Raw genomic sequence first — 19600 nt, 5'->3', positions numbered from 1 at the left:
AGTCACTGCTGCTGACTGGGAGGTAGAGGGCAGAAGGTGGCAGAGAGGTTGGTGTGGTGCGAAGCCAATCCAGCTCTCCTGCTGATGCATTTGCACCATGCAGCCTTACCTGCCATTGGGTTTCCATCTCCTTCCCAGTAAAAACAGTGACTCACCTGTGTCAGGAGGTCACACGAGCACCATTGCCCCAACACACTATCCACTACTGACCATAACTCAGCAGTAGAACATACTCTCCATGCGGAATGCTTCCTGTTCATTCCTTGGCAATTCCAATTAAGAGGAGTGCAGGTTGCAAGATTGCGCGAGACCTCTGATTAAGACCGTGCAGAGCTGCTTCCAATCCGGGGAGATAGCACTCAGCTGGTCTGCCTGGATCCTTCTCAGCTTGCATGAAGGGGCAACTTGGATACCCAAAAGAATTGCAGGACCCTGCATTGATCCCTACACAAGTTGCAATACTGGAAGATCAGAGTTCTAAACCACAAAGGGATCTGACACATATGTTACTAGTGGAGAGTGAGTGGTGCTACCTGGGAATTTTTAGAAACCAAAAAGATGCATTTTTTAATGGATAGTGTGATTTGGTAAGTTTGGACCTGTCGCACCAAAAATCAGGTGAAGTCACACAAAAGCCACATTTGGGTCCACTATCTTGATTCAAAATGGCACCCGGCACCCAATAATCAGTGAAGGCTGCCACCCAATCCCAGGAACCCTTGTACCGAGTTTGGTGGCAGTATGTTAACAGGTGACCCAACCTATGCTGGAAAATGGGAATCTTGAATCAAAATGGCACCCGGTGTGCAAAGATTGACAAAGACTGCCACCTCTACCTTGGGAAACCTCATGATGAGTTTGGCAACAATATCCTGAGAGGTGAACAAACCTATGGCAAAAAATGGGAGTAGAGCCAGACTAGGACCGGACCCAAAATTCCAGGGTTCAAATCCCCACTAAGAAAAGAAGCTCGCAGGATGACATTGAGCCAGTCGCACACATTCAGCCTACCTTGAAGGGTTGGTGAGAGGATAAAGTGGAAGGATAGAACCAAGTATGAGACTCTGAGCTCCTTGGAGGAAAGGTAGCGCTAAATGGAATGAATGCATTATTATCCCTGGAAAATAGTTTGGTATAATTCAAGACAATGGGATTCCAGTTACAGTGGTACCTCGGTTTATGAACACAATTGGTTCCGGACGTCTGTTCATAAACTGAAGCGTTCATAAACTGAAGCGAACTTTCCCATTGAAAGTAATGGAAAGTGGATTAATCTGTTCCAGACGGTCCGCGGAGTAACCGTTCATAAACTGAAGCGAACTTTCCCATTGAAAGTAATGGAAAGTGGATTAATCCGTTCCAGCCGGGTCCGCGAAGTACTTACACTGAAGCGTTCATAAACTGAAACATGGGTGTAATTGGTTCCGGAAGTCTGTTCATAAACTGAAGCGTTCATAAACTGAAGCGAACTTTCCCATTAAAAGTAATGGAAAGTGAATTAATCCGTTCCAGATGGGTCCGTGGCGTTCATAAACCGAAAATTCATAAACCGAGGTGTTCATAAACCGAGGTTCCACTGTATACTAATCTCCTGCCTTAAAAAAAAAAATTGTGCATCTTTCTGCTGTGACTCATGTGACATATTTATTTTCTTTTATTGTTCATGCTTTCGTGAAAACACTGAAAATACAGACGAGAGAAGGTATAGCTTTTGTTTTATTTATTTTTTATAGGATTGTCACGCAATATCAAAATACTCTGCTGGTTTGAGTGTGATCTGATAACCTCTTTTACATTTAAGAAAAGACCATTTAAAAACCAGGACCCTTCATCAATCACAGTCTAGAAAAACAACAACGGAAAACCTCGTACAGATTTTTTTAAAAAAAACCCGATTAACACAGATGATTCCAAGATATTCTAAACTCTCCTGTAAGTAAAAGGCTAAGACACAGCAGTGCACTCTGGTTAGACGCTGTGGGCAGAGAGCAAAGAGGTCAGTATCGCACGTGTACGCACTTAAATCTTCAGGAGCGTGTTAGCAGTACGTCAACTGCTTGTTTTTAAGAGTAGCTTGGGAAAGCTGAAGAGGCAACAGGCGAGAGGCCTTGGGTGCATGCCTGAGAATCGTGTCTAATGTCCTGGTTATGTTCAATACAGAGCTGTTATACTAGACAAATAGCTGTGTTATCTTAGCCATAGCTGAGCAAAACTAGCTTTTATTGGGTATAAAGGCTGCGTCTGATGACAGACACAGGTTTCTCTTGAGAGCTTCTCTTGCAAAACTTCCCTGGGAGTTTATTAGTGTTGCCCCCAATGAAAATGCACATTATTATATATTTAATAACAATATAATGCAACAAACACATAACAGACTTTGATTCTTTAACAACCATGTTGTTAAACGGTCCCTATTAAAGATCTGGAACAAATATAAGAGGTTGCTGGAACCTAAAACCCCCAGATGGGCGTCCCCCACAGAAATAATTACAGTAAAAAATATTAAACGCTGAGGAAAATAGGGGAAAATATATGGATCTGATAGAACAAAAGGAAGGGATTTTCAAATTAAAGGATTGTGAGACAATAAAACACCATCTAAATGGATGGATTCAATATCATCAAATTTACAGTAAATTTAATGAACATAAACAAACACAAGGAATTTCGGAAGAACCTTCTTTATTGGAAAAAAAATTACAACCTGAAAACAAATTAATATCTAAAATGTACAATACATCACTTGAATGGGAAACCAAAGACAAGATGGTGAAAGAGACGATGACGAAATGGGCCATAGACACGGGGGAAAACATTCAAATGGACCAATGGGAACATCTATGGAAACAAACCTGGAAATTCGCAGCCTCGGAGGGAATTAGGGAGAATATGGTTAAAATGTTTTATAGATGGCATTTAACTCCAGTTAAGATCCACAAAATGTATAGAGCTAAGGACAACCTGTGTTGGAAATGCCAAAAGGAGATGGGGACATTTATGCATGCGTGGTGGCACTGTGGGGAAATAAAGAAATTTTGGAACCAGGTATTCGAGGAAATAAAAAAAAATATTCAAATATAATATAAAAAAAAACCCAGAGTCCTTTCTATTAGTGATAGTGGATAACTCAATTAAAAAACAAGATGAGACATTGTTCTTGTATGCTGTGGCAGCGGCAAGAACTCTGACCGCATCACATTGGAAGTGCAAAGAAGTACCCAGAATTTCAGACTGGCAAGAGAAAGTATTTGGATATTTGGACCTGGATAATTTGACCAATTCAATTAGAGGGCATTCCAATAAGAAATTTCAGCACAATTGGGAAAAATTAGGAGAATACATGAAAGCACAGTGCCCCACGATAAAATCCTGGGTTTATTTCTAAAGGTCTCGTATAGATCTGATTTGACTTGATTTAATCTATGTTATCAAATTTGAATGATGATGAATTTTTATTTTTTCTTCTTGTATAGTATGATTATTTTCGGGAATCATAGGACATAGATTTTTGGAATTGAGAGGAAGCAGTACTGGAATATAGTCTCTGAAAAATCTGAGAGAGAGATGAGTGGAAGTCGGACAGGAGAGGAGGAGGTGTAGGGGGATAAGCTGAATCTGAAGAACATGTATTTGAAAGACATTGTTTTGATTATTTCGATTAAGGATATGAATGAGTATCTGAATATATGCATTTGACTGTTGATTCTTTTTAGTTAAATCTGTATTTGTTTTATGTTTAGGAGCATTATGATTTCAGTTTGATTTTACCTTATTACTATTATTATTTTTGGATGATATGCCTTTATTAATATCATTTAAATATGATTTCGCATGACAATATTTTTAATATGATTTATATGATAGTTCTGTTTTGTTTCCTTTTTCCTTTTTTGAGTGTGTATGTGAAGGTGTTTATATGATTGTATTTTAATTTGAAATTTAATAAAGTTTATTTTAAAATTTTAAAAAACAAAACAAAACAAAACAGACTTTGATTCTTTTCTCCATATATTTTGATTTTCAAAAACCTGCATGCAGTGAAGATGCAGATTATTAAATGAATTGTTATACATATATTTCTTCAGTGTAGCTGGAACATTGACTGATAAGACATGCTTTTTAAAAAAAAATTTTAAAAATACTCCTTCCCCTCCTAGTGGATATCTATTTATGACAATATATTGTATTAATTTATAAGCTTGCAGGTTGGGGAGGAAAAAAGAGAGAAAATCCACATTATAGTTGCTACTATTATGGAGCTTTAGATTCAAATGTAGTTCTCAAGGAGTAGTTCTGGGCCGTTCAATGCTATAGCTCTGCTTTTCAGTAGTAAGAATTTTATCTGATTAGCTATAGGCCATAAGGCAGATAAAAAAGGTTGAGAGTTAAGCCACAAATTTGGCTCTCTATTTCTATTAAATACAGAACCACACATGGTAATGTGATTTTCCTTGTTTAACTGCGAAAAGCTCACAAACTCGTTTGATGTAACAACATTCTTCCTGTGGCTAAACTCAAGACAGATGTTTTTCCCCCCAAATAGATCTTTGTACAGAGGATCACTGGGTGACACAGTGAACAATGTCCTCTACAGCTATTCTACAAAATACACAGAAACGCTCTTCTAATGTTAATTTATTATTGGGGGCCATTCTGAAACGCAGAGGACATAACACTGAACCTGCAAGCCATCATCCAGGATAAGCCATTCTATTTCCCACCTCCCTCTGGCTTTCCATCCCCTTCCTCCCACATGTCAGTCAGTACTCCAGGGCCAACTGACCACCCTCAGTCCTAGCTGTGCTGTTTTGGGTACCCCCCTCCCCCAGGTTTTCCATCTTTCTGCAACCCTTGGCAATCTCTTAAGCCTGCTGATTCCTCCTCTCTTGAGCTCGGGTGGCGCCATTCTGGCAACATACGTTAAAGGCACTCGCCTCTGAACTCTGGAAATAAAGAGGTGATGGTGAAGCAAAATTCTGAAGCAACTAAGTGGGGGGGGGACTTCTGACAACAAGCACAACCCCACTATATGAAAGGGTGCAACAACAAAGTGTTACGGTAATTCAAGGCACTCCATAATTGTTTTAAAAGAAGTAGGAGCAGAAACCAAAGATGATGTATCATGAGATGACTTCATTGTGCTTGCTTCTAACGGCAGGTGCTGGGCAAAGCCCACTGGGGGATATTTAGACTGGGAGGCAGGAGGAAATGAAATGCAAGGCTCCTCTCTCCTCCTGCCACTTCTGCGGAATGTGTTAAGCGGCCCAAATCTGAGCCACATTTCCATCAAAAATCTAGTATAACAGGAGTGCACTGAAGGTGTCTTTCGCCTTCCTACCAAGTAACAGTTCATCCTCTTCATAAACTTCCCCTGTTTGGTACGCCTTTTATTTCTATTTCTTATTATTACAGCAGTTTACACTATTTCTTCAGTCACCCTCAGAGGAGAGCTGGATACAGAAACAATTGCATCTAACACACATTTCATCAACATCAGTGTGGTGCTCCACAACCATTGTGGCAAAAATCAATGGTTTCTGTCTCCCGTGAACCTGAGATTGGCTCGTTTTAAAAAAAATCTTTTCTGGACACAGATTCATACCACCGTAGCTCAACCACTGTCTCTCGGGATAAGAGCAGCACCCCTTTATCCTTCCCACCAAGTAGCCAACTTCCTTTGCCTTCCAAAGTATTTAAAGTGGGCATATCTCCTACATACCAGAAGCGGCTAATGGGGTGGGATGGAACTGCAACACTGGCTTCTCGGCAGAGGAGTTGCTGATACTTATCAGGAGAGAGGGGTGAGGTGGCTGGGAAGCCAGGCCTCACGAGACCGACCAGTAAATACATGTCTCCAAAATCCAACTGGGAGGAGACATTCGAAACACTCGCGGACCGGTAAGCGAGAATTCACTCGCGTAAATTCTTGTTCAAAAATTCAGAAGGGGGGGCTCCTCAACACTGGCAAAGTCCCAGGTTTGCACGTCCGGCTCGCCTCAGGTAAACAGCATTTCCTTCAGGGTCGCATCCCAAGTGGAGCATTTTGTAAGCGTGATGGATTTCTGTAAGAGAACGGATCTTGGACTGGAGCTACACATTCAGTGGTACACAGTGTGAGTGTGTGTCTCTGGGGGCATGAACCGCCACATTACCCTTGCAAAGCAGCGGAGAAGATGACCCAGAAGAGAACAATGGGCAATGACAGTTGCTTCCAGCCCCTTGCAATCCCCTCTCCTCTTCCCAGCTGCTTTTCCCCAGAAAAGCAGTCCAGGGAGAAGAGACTGCAGAGGAATCTTCTCTCCGCATCTTCTCCACTGTAAATTACTTCCTGTCCTGCCACTTTGCAGGGGAATATGCAGCATCAACCAGGTTTCTCAGATCCCACTTCTGCCCAATATGTGAAACGGCAGAGTTTTGGTCTTGGTTAGCGAGGCTGAACTCGGACATGCTTTTCTCTAGTCAAAAGGCACTCTACAGTTATGATAGCGGCCTTGTTCAAGTTATTCCTCTGCTCAACATCAAAATTCCTGGTGCGCCCCATCAAATGCTGCTGCCATTGGTCAAACGAGAGAGGAACTGGGGACTCTCCACCCCAGTGGCTAGGAATACTTGGAATAAAACCGAACAATGATCAGAGCACAATACACACTCAGGTGTCAAGAAGAAGAAATACACTGTGCTACATCTACCACAGATGGCACAAGAGCTTGTGCTTAACATGTGTATTTTAAAGAGAACACGGTCTGGCACTATCAACTTCAACTGGTCTTCAATAAAGTGGCTTTTAAAAAAACCTTGCTGATAGAAAAACAGATAGGAAAAAACCCTCTACAGAAATAGGTAGTCCTTTGCTCACCAACATAGAGCAAAGTCAAACAAAATATTTTGTTCTCCGTTTGAGTGGCCCTGGGCCTCCCTTGGTTTGCACTTTTGCAGGGAAAAGTTAATGTATGCAAACTTATCACCCCAGATACAACAGGGCATTTTTACTTTAATTGAGATGCCAGGGGGACAGAGAGTCCCACTGCAGTCATGGGAATAACAGCTCAGTTGTAACTAGCAGCTGAACAACCTAATCCACTTATGGGATTTTACTTACAAACTGATTTAAACTTCTTTTAGAAGCACTTGGTATAGCGCTGCTCGAAGCGTATCACTTCAGGCTGCAAGCCCTGAATCCTCCCAGGCATTTAAAAAAAGAACAAATCTTGGACATAAACTAGCATGTCACGGAGAAGTCTGTGCTAGAACTCTTCTCACTTTTGGGTGGTGCTGGCCTGTTCAGGTAACTGCTGACAGTGGTGGGATTTAAGCAAGCCGTCTCCCTGCCACCACCTGTATTCCAAAGTGGTAGGGTCCGGGGAATACTGTGTCCTGTGCTTTTGCTGAATATTTTAGGCGGTGATAAGACCAGAAAGGGGAGAGATGCAGGGCGTATTTCTAGGTATTTATCAAATCACCAGTTAGAGGTAGGCTCTGTTAAAAAAGTGGCAGAGTTTAAAAGTTTTCCAAAATTTCACCCTTACCCTTTATAGGAAAATATACATATACATATATATACTTATTAGGCTGCAGTCCTATGTACACTTAGCAGGTATAGGATTGCAGAATTTAGTTTCCAAAGCACTACATTAGTGCAATAGTTCTCTGTACTATTTTATTGGCTATCTTACCTGCACCATTCGATTGCTGCCCTGTGAAACTATGCTAACGTTAACTCAACAGATAACTGGATGGCATAATTTGAGCATCTCTAACACTGTAGTAAGTAACCGATTTGGCAAGAGATGTCTTAAAGCTAGCTCAGGGAGGGGTGAGAAAGGAGGTGAAAAATCTCATTTTTCAGATGGAAAATTCATTGTGGGGGGTGCGGGGGTGGAAGGGGAAAAAGCAACCAAAGCTATTAAGGGCACCTCTATAAGGCAGTTTGCCGCAGACTTGGTGCTACTAGCTACATGATTTCATCCTCACCAAGATGCTGTCCCTTACTGTTTTCCCATTTAATCCTCATTGAAAGTTTGCATGGGAAATCTGCATGGGAAAAGCCCAACAAAAATGGAAAATGTGGATTGCGTTTGGATTGGGGTGGGCGGTGAGATGGAAGGGCATTTTAAGGAGGATGTCATTGTGTGGAGCTTGCACAAAGCTTGCATCACTGAGCAGCGCTGAGTCCGCCATGCACATTCCACATTTAGGTGGAAGCATCTGAATTTCAGAGCCATGAACATACGGACAGTACTGGAGAGATGCAGAAGGAGGAGAAGCAGAGAGGGGTGTAAAATGAGAGGAAGGGGTGGTGCAAAAGCAGAAGGTGAACCGCATCTCTTCCAGTCTCCTGCATTTCCCATCTCTAAAAGGCCTGTTAGATGTTAGAGATGAGGGCAGCATGGTCTCGATCAGGATGGTCAGAAAGCAGACTGGGATCTACAAGTGTTTCTGTCTCCCAATTCTTTTAAGAGAGGCAGGAACCAAATGGCTTTGCATCCCAAACTAGAATCCCTGACCTGTGGTAGATCAGACTTGGCTCACGGGGTACAGAAGATAGTGACCTGCTGAGCCCCCATTGTGCATCTGCCCCTACGTTGCAGTGACCTCTGGTCGGTGGACCTTGGGGTTCAAGTTTGGAGACTTTCCAACATCTCAGGATGCTTGAGACATCGCCTTGTTGTCTTTTCCAGTTGACTAAGGCTGTAGTCAGATGAGCAGCTTCGACCTTCAACTTGTCTGGCCTTGGCAGTGTTACAGGTGAGGAGGGGAGCCAGACGGTGGAACAAATTGTGGGACTCCGCAGCCACTTGCTTCCAAGGACAAGCTGCTGCAGAAGCTACACAGAACTGGAACGCCCAAAGGGATTTTAAAGTTTGTTGGGCTGTGTGATAGCCACATTATCTGGTAACTGGCTCAAAATGTAATGGATAGGGAAGCCATTGTGCAATGGAAACGCCCCCCCCCCCGCTCCACCCAACAGTTTAGTTCCGCACAATACTTCACAGAGCTGGCCCAAGAGATTTTGCTGCCTGAGGTGAAGGGCAAGATCCTACCCCCTTCCCTTGCAGACAAACAGCTGAATGTGACGTCCCTACTAGTAAGGAAACTGCACACAAAAACCATAGCTGCCAAGTCTCCCGTATTCCCCGGGAAACTCCCGTTTTTCCAGCTGTTCCCAGCCGAAAAAATGGATTTTTTTGGTTTTTCCCGGTTTATTCTGGCACAGCGGCCATTTTGGAACTGGGCGGAGCATGCTCAGAAGCGACTTTTGATGTTGCTTTGCCCAGTTCCAAAATGGCTGCAGCGCGACTTCTGGTGCGGTGGCCATTTTGGAACAGGGCAGAGCAGCATCAAAAGTAGCTTCTGAGCATGCTCCGCCCAGTTCCAAAATGGCGGCAGCGCTACTTCCGGTCCAGTCCCTTATTTCTCAGGCCGGAACTTGGCAGCTATGCAAAAACAACAGGCTAGCTTAGCATGCACAGCTCTGCCCTCTAACACTTTGCCAGCATCTGCAGCCTAATGGTAGGGCCGGTGACAATGACTGCGTAAATCTCTTTCAGTGAGGGAGAAAAAAAGAGGTCATCTGAACCCACTCAAGGGATTGGTATCATTGGGCACCGCAGGGAAATCTGATCCTATCCTTTCTTAGAAGGTTCCACAGCTATGAGACATGGCTTTGGTGACCAATACAAAGAAGTAAGAAACATACTAAAGGAGATCCCACTGAGTCCAGGAGAAATGTTTCACAACATCCCACCCCCCAAAATGAAGGCAAGATACATCTCTATCTTGAAGATCAATGCTGTGATCTTCCAAGGCTGGAAACAAAGAGAAGACTCCAGAGACAGCAAAGGGTTTCTCTGAGTAATTTGGCAATTGGGTTGCATGGAACAGCCTAGTCTGTGCTTTAGAAGTTAAGTAAAGTCGTATTTGGCTTGCACTGAAGAGCAGTTGAAGAACATTTTTGCTTGAAAACACACCTGTCGACTGTACCAGGGACACAAGCGAAACATAGCAAACCCTTCGGGTGGGAAAGTGTCTATTGCTTACACTAGCACCTCTACCAGAAGACAGGTTTCTACTCTAGAGCAAAAAATCACAGTAGAAAAATCAAAAAACGGTTTGTGTTCACACTCCCTGTCACGTGGAAATAATCACCCTCCCAGCCCAGGGACCAAGTGATAAACACACAGACTACTCTACACGGAGCTACGGTAAAACTGGTCATCGCTCAGGTGGTACTTCAGCCTGCCTTGTGGTGTGGACCGAAGGTCTGGGCCTTCACCGCTCTTCTCCGCTCACGACACGACGACCGCCCACTCGCTGTCTTCCCTTCCGTACTGAAACAGAAGCAAGGAGAGTTATGAGGATCAGCATGGCCCACAAGGGTTAAGTAGAGAGGGTCTCCAAACAGCAGGAAAACCACAGCCAGTGGGACATATCAATAGTGTTAACAGGCAACGAAGGTAATTAATACAACATGATGGAACAATGGCATGTAAGGACACGTGAAATAGACTCATGCTATTAAGCTCGCAGAACAGACTCACAGTGTGGCCAAGCTCCTAACCACCACCACCACGACTAAATAGACTGAAAATGCAAAATAAAATAAAATTTGTGGAACTGAATAGAAGAATAACGTATGGTGGAGTTGTTGAGGAGATCTCTGGATTGTATCTCGTTTCGTTTCTTCATGGGATAAACAACAACGTGGAAATGATGGTTGGTTGTTGATCGTAACCCTCTGGGCTGCTTACGTGCCTCTTTTAAAAAACAACAACAACACACATATGTTGTGTGATGCAAATGGTCAAGAGGAACTTAACCAGCAGGACTTGTCCAAATGGAGTTTGTTCTTCCACAGAAGCTCTTGACATAGAAGTCAAAGTTAAGACGCAGAATGGGGATGCTGCTCGTATAGCCCGGTTCAAATACCCACCAGTGCATGGCTTGTATCCTGGAAACTGGCATTAGGGGCTCTTAAAACTCTAGGCACTGGTGGGTGTTGAAGGCGTATGGGGTGACAGCGATTGTAGAAGCTCTCTGCCAGCCAGCTTGTTGCCTGGTTGAGCTCAGGGACGAAAACACCACCCCTCCAAAGAAAAAAATTGTGTTGGCAAGCACCAGGCGCTTAGAACACTGTTTGGGTTTTTGCTTGCGTGTTCACTATCACGTTTAAATATGGCCCTAATCTTGAAGCAGAGACAAGGAACCTGTCGCCTCCCCAGAGGTTGTTAAGACTCCAGCTCTGAACAGCCCCAGCGAACATGGATAGTGATCGCAGCAGGAAGTGACCTCTCCAGAACACGGAGCGACTCTTCTTTTCTTATCTATTTTTCGGCTGTGATCTCCTGGGTGATGCAGATGCCATTAGGCAGTTGAATGTGCATGCGTTCTCAGTCTGTTTCCCTCCCAGCGACCCACCCCTTCTGCACAGCCCCGGGCACTGACAACCCACGCTACGTCACTGACCTCAAAAGACCATACTCTTTCAGAAAGGGGGTGTGTGTGTGTGTGTGTGTGTGGAGGAGGGAGAGGAGAGAACGCTTTGTTTGAAGGAATATTTATATCAAAATCTTTCTGCACATGGAGAACTGTCACTCCCCGTGCAAGGAAAGCGATCACGTCAGGAAAGAGACCTCCTGCCATGCCATCTCTCTCACACGTTAGTTTTCCACGTGCAGATGATGAATGAGCCCTTAAAATGAAGAATCTTCCCGATACACATTCTGAGATGGTGTATTTCTGCAAGAAGACTGCACCACGTTGCAAATAGCATAGCTGAATCTGCTCCATGGATATTGCCGCACCTAACGTCCGCATTTTGCGACTGGGATGTTAGACATGAAAGGAACTACTCAGCCATCCCTCCTTGCATTGTTAATGTAGAATATAAACAGGACTCTTACTTGGATATCACTCAGCTGGTTCAAGAAACGCGAAGCTAGTTGAGGTCCGTTTTCCATGGTTGGAATGTGCAAATTCTACGGGGGAAAGAGAGACTTGTGAGTAGACGCTGGCCGACGTATGCACGTGATCTGTCCTCTCCTGCTGATATAGGGGGGAGGGTGCAGCTAGGGGAGGCAGAGAGAGGCTCAACGTATGACTGACAGCAGTTGACTTTGAAGGCAGGAGGACTCAGCAGGAGTGTACCAAACACACAAACCATCCCTGAAGAGGGAACTGATTGCAAGGCACGTGGGGAATTTATTGGCAAGAGGCGGGAAGTTAATTCCATAAACAAGAGGAAGGTGACTTGAAGGTGCATTTCCTACCTTTGGACACCAGGTGGAACCACAGCCCACGCAAAGGGCCATACTCCAGGGAGAATTTTTCGGATAGCAAGAGACTTATTTATTTATACGTCTATCGCATTTATATGCCACCTTTCTCCCAAGGTGCCCAAGGAGGTTTGTGTTAGGAGTCGTCCTACACACGAGTAGGACCTTGGCAAAGACACATGCCCGACTGGCATGTTCTCTCCCTCCTGGTCGATCATTCGGGAGCTTCAAAAGCTGTCTTTAGCTCAAACATCACAGCGACTGACACCAAGAAACATCAGCACACTCAGGGATCTGCAGAGTTTTCACAGTTGCATAACAGAACTCAGTAGCACAGCATTTTGGCTAACCTATGTTTATTTACATATAATACACTCGGAGCACTCCAACATGGCTCCCTCTCTCTCTAGCATCAAACAGCAAAAAAACACAAGAACAAAGGACAATAGTCCCACTTCACGGAACACAGTAATACAAACATCCTGTCTCCGTCACTCTGTGGAATATAAACATATACAGTGGACACTCAGGTTGCGAACGTGATCCGTGTGGGAGGCACGTTCGCAACTTGCAGTGTTCGCAACCCGCAGCGCTGCGTCTGCACAGGCGCGGGTCGCGATTCAGCACTTATGCGCAAAGCATGATTTTAGTGTTCCTCTGCATGCGCGAGCTGCTGAAACCCAGAAGTAACGTGTTCCTTTACAGATCTCCTTGGGAAATCTCTGACGCATGGTTAACAATCCCGCTTTGCGAACTGGAAAAAGAGAACGCTCGCCCTCACCTCGCCAAGGTATAATATTGTAGAAATGGGGCACACCACGCAAGCCGTCCCAGCACCAAACATCTCCTTCACTCGATTTTCCTTCAAAGCAGCTATCAGATCGCTCATGGTGACGTATCGCTCTGACACCTTGAATTCTCCCTGTGGCAAGGTAGAAAGGGGAGGAGCCAAAGAAAGCATTATTAAATTATGAAGATCCATTTCCTTTGCTTAAAAAGCGAATAGCTTACGTTTAGAAACACAGCACAGTGCTTCCAAATGGAAGCTTAATAAGGGTTATTTATAGAGAAGGGCTCCAAGATGCACCTGTTGGAAATTCCACAGGTACCCCTAATTAATTCCTTATCAAGGTGAGAAAACGCCCATGAAATCTTACAGGCCAGCTTGATAGGGATTGTGCTGTTGTAGTGTTTGGTTGCTCACTGGAGGCAAGAGTGTGATGCAGTCTCCCTTCTGCTCACCAAACGGATCACAGCTTATAGCTTGAGCAGCAGCTCTGAAGATGTTCCCTGAGTTTGCAGAATGGCTCAGAAGAGAGGTCACCACATTTGCAAACTGGGAAAAAGTGTTGTAGGTACCATGGACACACTGAAATTGCACACACATGCACACACACTGATTCCCCTCCTTCCCTCTGGCATCCAGACTTTGGGGGGGGGGTCTTTTTTGCTCCCACCCACCCACCCGCCTAATGCAAGGGGTGATCTTCTTGGAAATCATAGCTGGGGAGGCAGGATTCCCAAGCGTGATTTCAGCTTGGGGGAATGGGACCCTGGCTTAAGAGACTGAAAGCTACTACTAGATAGATGTCAAAACCTGGAAGCAAAAGACACAGCAGACACCTACCCACTTGCTCGCCAAGTCCAAAATGCTCTGTCTTGTCACGCCAGGAAGAATTATGCCGTCTAGGGGTGGGGTCGCCAGCTCCTCTTCTGCCAATACAAAACATGGTAGATCAGCACTGAAACAAAAAAAAAGACTGCCCAAACATGACTGGATAGCTGAGTTAGTCAGAGCGTGGTGCTAATAATGGCAAGGTTGCAGGTTTGATCCCTGTCGTCCTGCGTTGCAGAGGGCTGGACTAGATGATCCTCAGGGTCCCTTCCAACTCTATGCTGAGGGGTGTGTGTGGTGTTGTTTTAAAGACAATGGGAAAAGACATTGGGAAGGGGAAAACATTTTGACTTCTGGTATGGATGAGTGATACCATGAGATGACTCCAAACCAGTTCAGATCCATCGGCTGATTCCTTACAGCTAAACATAAATGACCATCTTACATACACTTGGCTCAGTCCCCTTTAAGCCCACCCCCCTTTGCCCAAGAGAGCATGTAGCAGCGGGGGAGAACCTCAGGCCCAGGGCCCAAATATGCCCCCCCCCCGCTTCTCTGTCCGGCCCTTGAGACTCTCTGTCCGGCCCTTGAGACTCTCCCCAGGCCTCGCCCCTCAGTGGCCTGGCTTCACTTAACTTCTTTGGCGTTTTCACCTGGCTGGAATTGTTCCCTGGACTGTGATGTTATCTGCTTGTCTGGATGGAGTACAGAGGGAGGTCATATGCATATGTGTAGAAACGAAGGACTCAGCTACATTAGTAAAGAAACAGAGATTTGAATGTGCTATAAACATGCAACACCAGACAGCGCCAGAGAGCAGGAAATTTGAAAATGTGATTTCCCAGAGATGTTTTTTCGTTTGTAATAACAATCTGATTTTTGACATATATAGCGTCCGTCCCCCCGTGTTTAGATCCACCCCAGAATGCTGTACAGAGATAGCATTCTCACCCATTGCTTAGCCCAATTCTGCCTAAGGCCCTGCTTGTTAGGATCTCTTACTCGCAAGTAGGACCCTGGCAGAGACACATGCCCAACTGGCATGTTCTCTCCCTCCTGGTCGATCGTTCGGGAGCTTCAAAAGCTTTCTCCAACTCGAACATCACAGCGACTGATGCCTTGGAGACATCAGCACACTTAGGGATCCGCAGTTTGCATGACAGACCTGAGCAACTCAGCATTTTGGCTAATCTACGTTTATTTACATATAATACACTCGGAGCACTGCAACATGGCTCCCTCTCCCTCTAGCATCAGACAGAAAAGAGAATGAACAAAGGACAATAGTCCCACTCCAGGAAACACAGTAACACAAACATCCTGTTTCCGTCACGTCCCACTCTGTGGAATGAAAAACATATACAGTCATGTGATAAACAACAATCCCATGAATGCAAACACGGGGAATGAATCTCCAACACTGCTGACCACTGCTACGTGGCCCCCAGAAGGCTGCCTCGAAGGCAATGCGGTCCTCTGTCTGAAAGAGGTGAACAAGTTGGAACCATGTGGTTGAGGGTGGTCACGAGGTCACTGAAATGAGTGAAGACACCGATTCCTTAGCTGCTGCGACGGACTAATACAAATGCCAGTTTCTGTCAGTGGTGCCTTCAAGTCACAAGCCCCTGAGTGCTCCCGCAGCCTGGAGGGGTGAGAAGCTTCTCACGTTGATGACTCTAGCAATTTTGCCAACCCCAAGAGAGGTTGGGAGATTGTTGTCGTTGGCATCCGTCTGTCTCGGGAGACAATGGAGGAGTGTGCCTTTGGGGGTGAAGTCAAACTGTTGGAAGGTTACAGCACCTGCTCTGGCTGTAGAGATCGATACGGGAGAGACATGTTTTGTTGCAGCTGGGGCAGCGGAAGGTGTCTGGGTGTGCTGCTGCAGATGCACCATGGCGTTACTTCTCTCTGCACTCCTCCCAGCGGCCATTCCTCCTCTGCTCACTGCTATGGATACAGGACCTGTCTGTCTGTCTCCAGGCACTGTGGTCATCTGAAAGGGATTCCTTGATGTTGCTGGCCTTCATGTCACTTTTCCAGACATCTTTGAAACGCAGAGTTGGTCTGCCAACGGGCCGGGTGCCTGAAGCCAGCTCCCCATAGAGCATGTCCTTGGGGATCTTGCCACCTTCCATTCTGTCGACATGACCAAGCCAGCGTAGATGCCGCTATTAAGTTAAGTTTGATAAGACTTGTTCCACCTCTTTTCTTGGCCAAGGAAGATTTGCTAGGTAGGGACCTTGTTTCCACCCTGTGATTCCCAGATCAAAAGCTTCCACGAACTTCCTTTATCATGCAATTTGTTCAGACAATCATGCGGAGAATCAAGACAACGAAGTGACTTGAAAGCCTTGGCTAAATAAGAAGCTCACTTATCTTTCATTAAAGGAGAGATCACTGGTGTCAGATTAAAGAGGAATAACATTAAAGTGCAGAGTCTTATTTTATCGCTTACGAAGTTGAAAACGTCTTTCTTTTTCCTTGTAAGCGAAGCTGTGGGCTGCGTTTTCACCTTGTCCTGATTAAAATTCATCATTGCGCAGATAAGCACTGCTCTGGAGGGGACAGTGCAGAAATCAGGTGGCCTAAAACAGCGGTGGAAAATATACATTTTCTGCAAGAGGGACGCATTCGCTTTATGAACAACTTGGGGGAGGGGGGCGCAAGCCAGCAGGTGGGGCCAGGTGTATAAATGGGCAGAGCAATGGATGTGACTCTTGCTTCTGTTGTTGTTTAGTCATTTTGTCGTGTCCGACTCTTCATGACCCCATGGACCAGAGCACGCCAGGCACTCCTGTCTTCCACTGCCTCCCGCAGTTTGGTCAAACTCATGTTCGTAGCTTCGAGAACACTGTCCAACCATCTCGTCCTCTGTCATTCCCTTCTCCTTGTGCCCTCCATCTTTCCCAGCATCAGGGTCTTTTCCAGGGAGTCTTCTCTTCTCATGAGGTGGCCAAAGTATTGGAGCCTCAACTTCAGGATCTGTCCTTCCAGTGAGCCCGCAGGGCTGATTTCCTTAAGAATTAGGTTTAGGTTAGGTTTGAACTTTTTGCAGTCCATGGGACTCTGAAGAGTCTTGCTACACCTGTGCAAAAGGCAGGTTTCTGCATAACAACATAATAAAAGCCTGCTGGATCAGGCAATGGAGTGTGAGCACAAGAGGCCTCTCTCCCAGAGGTGTCACAAGGTGGGTGCAGTCTCCCCTGGGTGCCACCTCCAAGGGGAGTGACAAAATGCTGTGATATATATGTGAGAGATATCACCTTGATTCTCAAACTTAATTCATTCCGGGAATCCGCTCGACTCCCGAAGCCGTTCGAAAACCAAGGGGCAGCTTCTGATTGACTGCAGGACCTTCCTGCACTCAGGCGGAAGCCATGGACGTTCGGCTTCTGAAAAATGTTTGCAAACCAGAACACTCACTTCCGGGTTTGCGGCATTCGGGAGCCGATTTGTTCAAGAGCCAAGCCGTTTGAGTACCAAGGTACTACTGTATATCATTTGAATCACCTCCACAATAGCTTTGTGGTTATAAATTATATTTTGTATTTCTTTTCCACACTTTTGATATCTTCCTTCTGTTTACTGCCATTGCTATCCTCGGGCTTGAAAACAATTTTTTTAAATGCACATGCATCTCTCCATACTCTATCCAAACAAGCAATCTTAAGATTTTTTTTTACTTGTCCATCACCAGCAAGTCCCAGGGAAGGTTACAGCAATTTAAAATTGAGAATAAAGGTAAAGGTACCCCTGACCGTTAGGTCCAGTCACGGACGACTTTGGGGTTGCGGCGCTCATCTCGCTCTATAGGCTGAGGGAGCCGTCGTTTGTCCGCAGACAGCTTCCGGATTATGTGGCCAGCATGACAAAGCTGCTTCTGGCGAACCAGAGCAGCGCACGGAAATTGAGAATAAAAATGGTTAAAAACACACTACAATCAAATGAATAGGGTGGGTCCTGAAAAGACAGACATCACACGTCAAAATCCAGGTTAAATTATCACCCTAAATCCTGACCTTAACCCTCAGGACATACTCCAGTTGAGGATGGAATGGAGCAGAGATATGGAGGGGTGTGTCCTGGGGAAATGAGTGTGGCCAGGGAAGGGGTGTGGCCTAGGAAGAATTCCAATAGCCAGGCAGAGAGGTCTGGAAAGCCCCATTGGGTCCTGGTCCTTCAGTTCCCAAACTGTTGCCTATGCGCTGTGAAAGTGATCTAGAAAGGGTGTGCGATGGAAATGGAAACACCTTGCAGAAAGTACTTAAAATCTCATAATAACATTTCTACAACAGATGCAGCCGCCGCCTGCGGAACACACACAGGGAGTCTCAAGCTCATTTGCTGCTTCCTTCCCCTCTCCTCCTCTGGTGTGGCTGCTTTCGCTTCCGATTTCCATTAACCGCTTTTAAGTGCTGCCCGAGCCTCAAACCAAATATCAACTATGGGTTGTTTGAAGAAGCACAAACCATAGTTAAGGTCAGGCGCTGCAATTAATGGAACTTAGGCACACGGAAAGTAATTCCTCACCGTGCTATGGTTTAGTGCTATGTCCAAACCGGGCCTTAGTGTACTCCAGGGGTAGGAAACTGTGGCCTTCCAGGTGATGCTGGACTCCCAGCTCCCATCAGCCCCAGCCAGCATGGCCAATGGTCATGAACGTTGGGAGTTGTAGTCCAAGAATACCTCAAAGACTATAGGTTTCCAATCTGTGGTGCATCCTCTCTCTTGAGAAAAAGAGGGCCTGGTTATCTTGCCTCCGTTGCTTGATGCCCACACCGAGATCCCCTGCTTTGCCATGCAGCCAAAGCTGCAAACGAGCTTTCAAGGGGCTTGTGCTATTTCGATGCCTCGCCAGGCCAGCTGCCAGAAAGCGGGGAGCCCGTGAACCGTTTAAAACCCCCTATGATAGGCAAATTCTCACTGACTGAGCAAACTATGCCCACCAGCCTAGCTCTGACTGGAGCAACATCTGCTTCCTTTGGTGCGTTGGCTGGTGAGCCAAATAGCACTCAGTTTCCCTGTGATCTGCAGCCAAGCCCTTCCCCATATGGCTTCGTTTGCTTGTTGCTGCTAAAATGTGGGCAGCAGCCCTTCACACCCCACATGTGCTTTGGGGAGCCAAAGGCGTTTGGTTCCACTTTTGCCAGTACAAACAACTCTGCACGGAAGCCCCCGGAAACCTATACAAAGAAAAGTGGCACAGGAGAGAATTCAGAATTTTTAACTTATTGTGCTTGCTGCGGCTGGTGAGCACTAATAGTTCAAAGTGTCAGGAGGCCAACAGGATAGGGAAGGCTGACCTATACTAAAACTGCTGCCCTCCTAAAACATTCGTGAAACTGCTCTGCTTTAGAGGAAACTTCATGGACCAAACAGGCAGATGACACGGCACTTGAGGCTCAAGCACCAGGCGGCCATTTTATTTGCCACAACTATGCCTGTCAGGGCTGAGGGAAAACATATGGTGTTGGTTAAACATGGCTGGCCACTGTACCTCCATCTTCATTTCGCCAGTACAGGAAGAGATTCATGGTCCCGACTTCCGTAATCTGATGGTCGTCTCCGTACAGCCAGAGAACCTGCTGGCAGCCTAATTCCATGGCTTCCCGCTGGGCATAGATAGAGGAGCCGTAGTTCCTTTTGGAAACAAGAGGGAAACGGGCAGGATAGGGTCAGGGTCTGAGGTGGGCACCAGTGCCATTATAAGAGA

General features: G+C 45.6%; 1 protein-coding gene across 3 annotated transcripts in view; it reads right to left on the bottom strand.

Moving 5' to 3' along the window:
- Positions 1-9894: 9894 nt before the first annotated feature.
- BCAT1 (branched chain amino acid transaminase 1) overlaps positions 9895-19600 on the bottom strand; it is a 53204-nt gene continuing 43498 nt past the window's right edge. For all 3 annotated transcript variants that reach the window (XM_088652469.1, XM_060279168.2, XM_060279169.2), the window contains 5 exons: positions 19385-19527; positions 13900-13985; positions 13054-13194; positions 11901-11975; positions 9895-10328 (listed from right to left, as the gene is read on the bottom strand). In XM_088652469.1, coding sequence (XP_088508595.1) covers positions 10287-10328; positions 11901-11975; positions 13054-13194; positions 13900-13985; positions 19385-19527 — 487 coding nt within the window. In that variant the 3' untranslated portion in view covers positions 9895-10286. The remainder of the gene's footprint in view (positions 10329-11900; positions 11976-13053; positions 13195-13899; positions 13986-19384; positions 19528-19600) is intronic.

This window comes from Zootoca vivipara, chromosome 9, assembly GCF_965207765.1.
Source record: "Zootoca vivipara chromosome 9, rZooViv2.hap1.1, whole genome shotgun sequence".
Lineage (NCBI taxonomy): Eukaryota > Metazoa > Chordata > Lepidosauria > Squamata > Lacertidae > Zootoca > Zootoca vivipara.
Note: the sequence above shows the minus strand (reverse complement) of the source record. Positions and strands in the feature narration are given on the sequence as shown.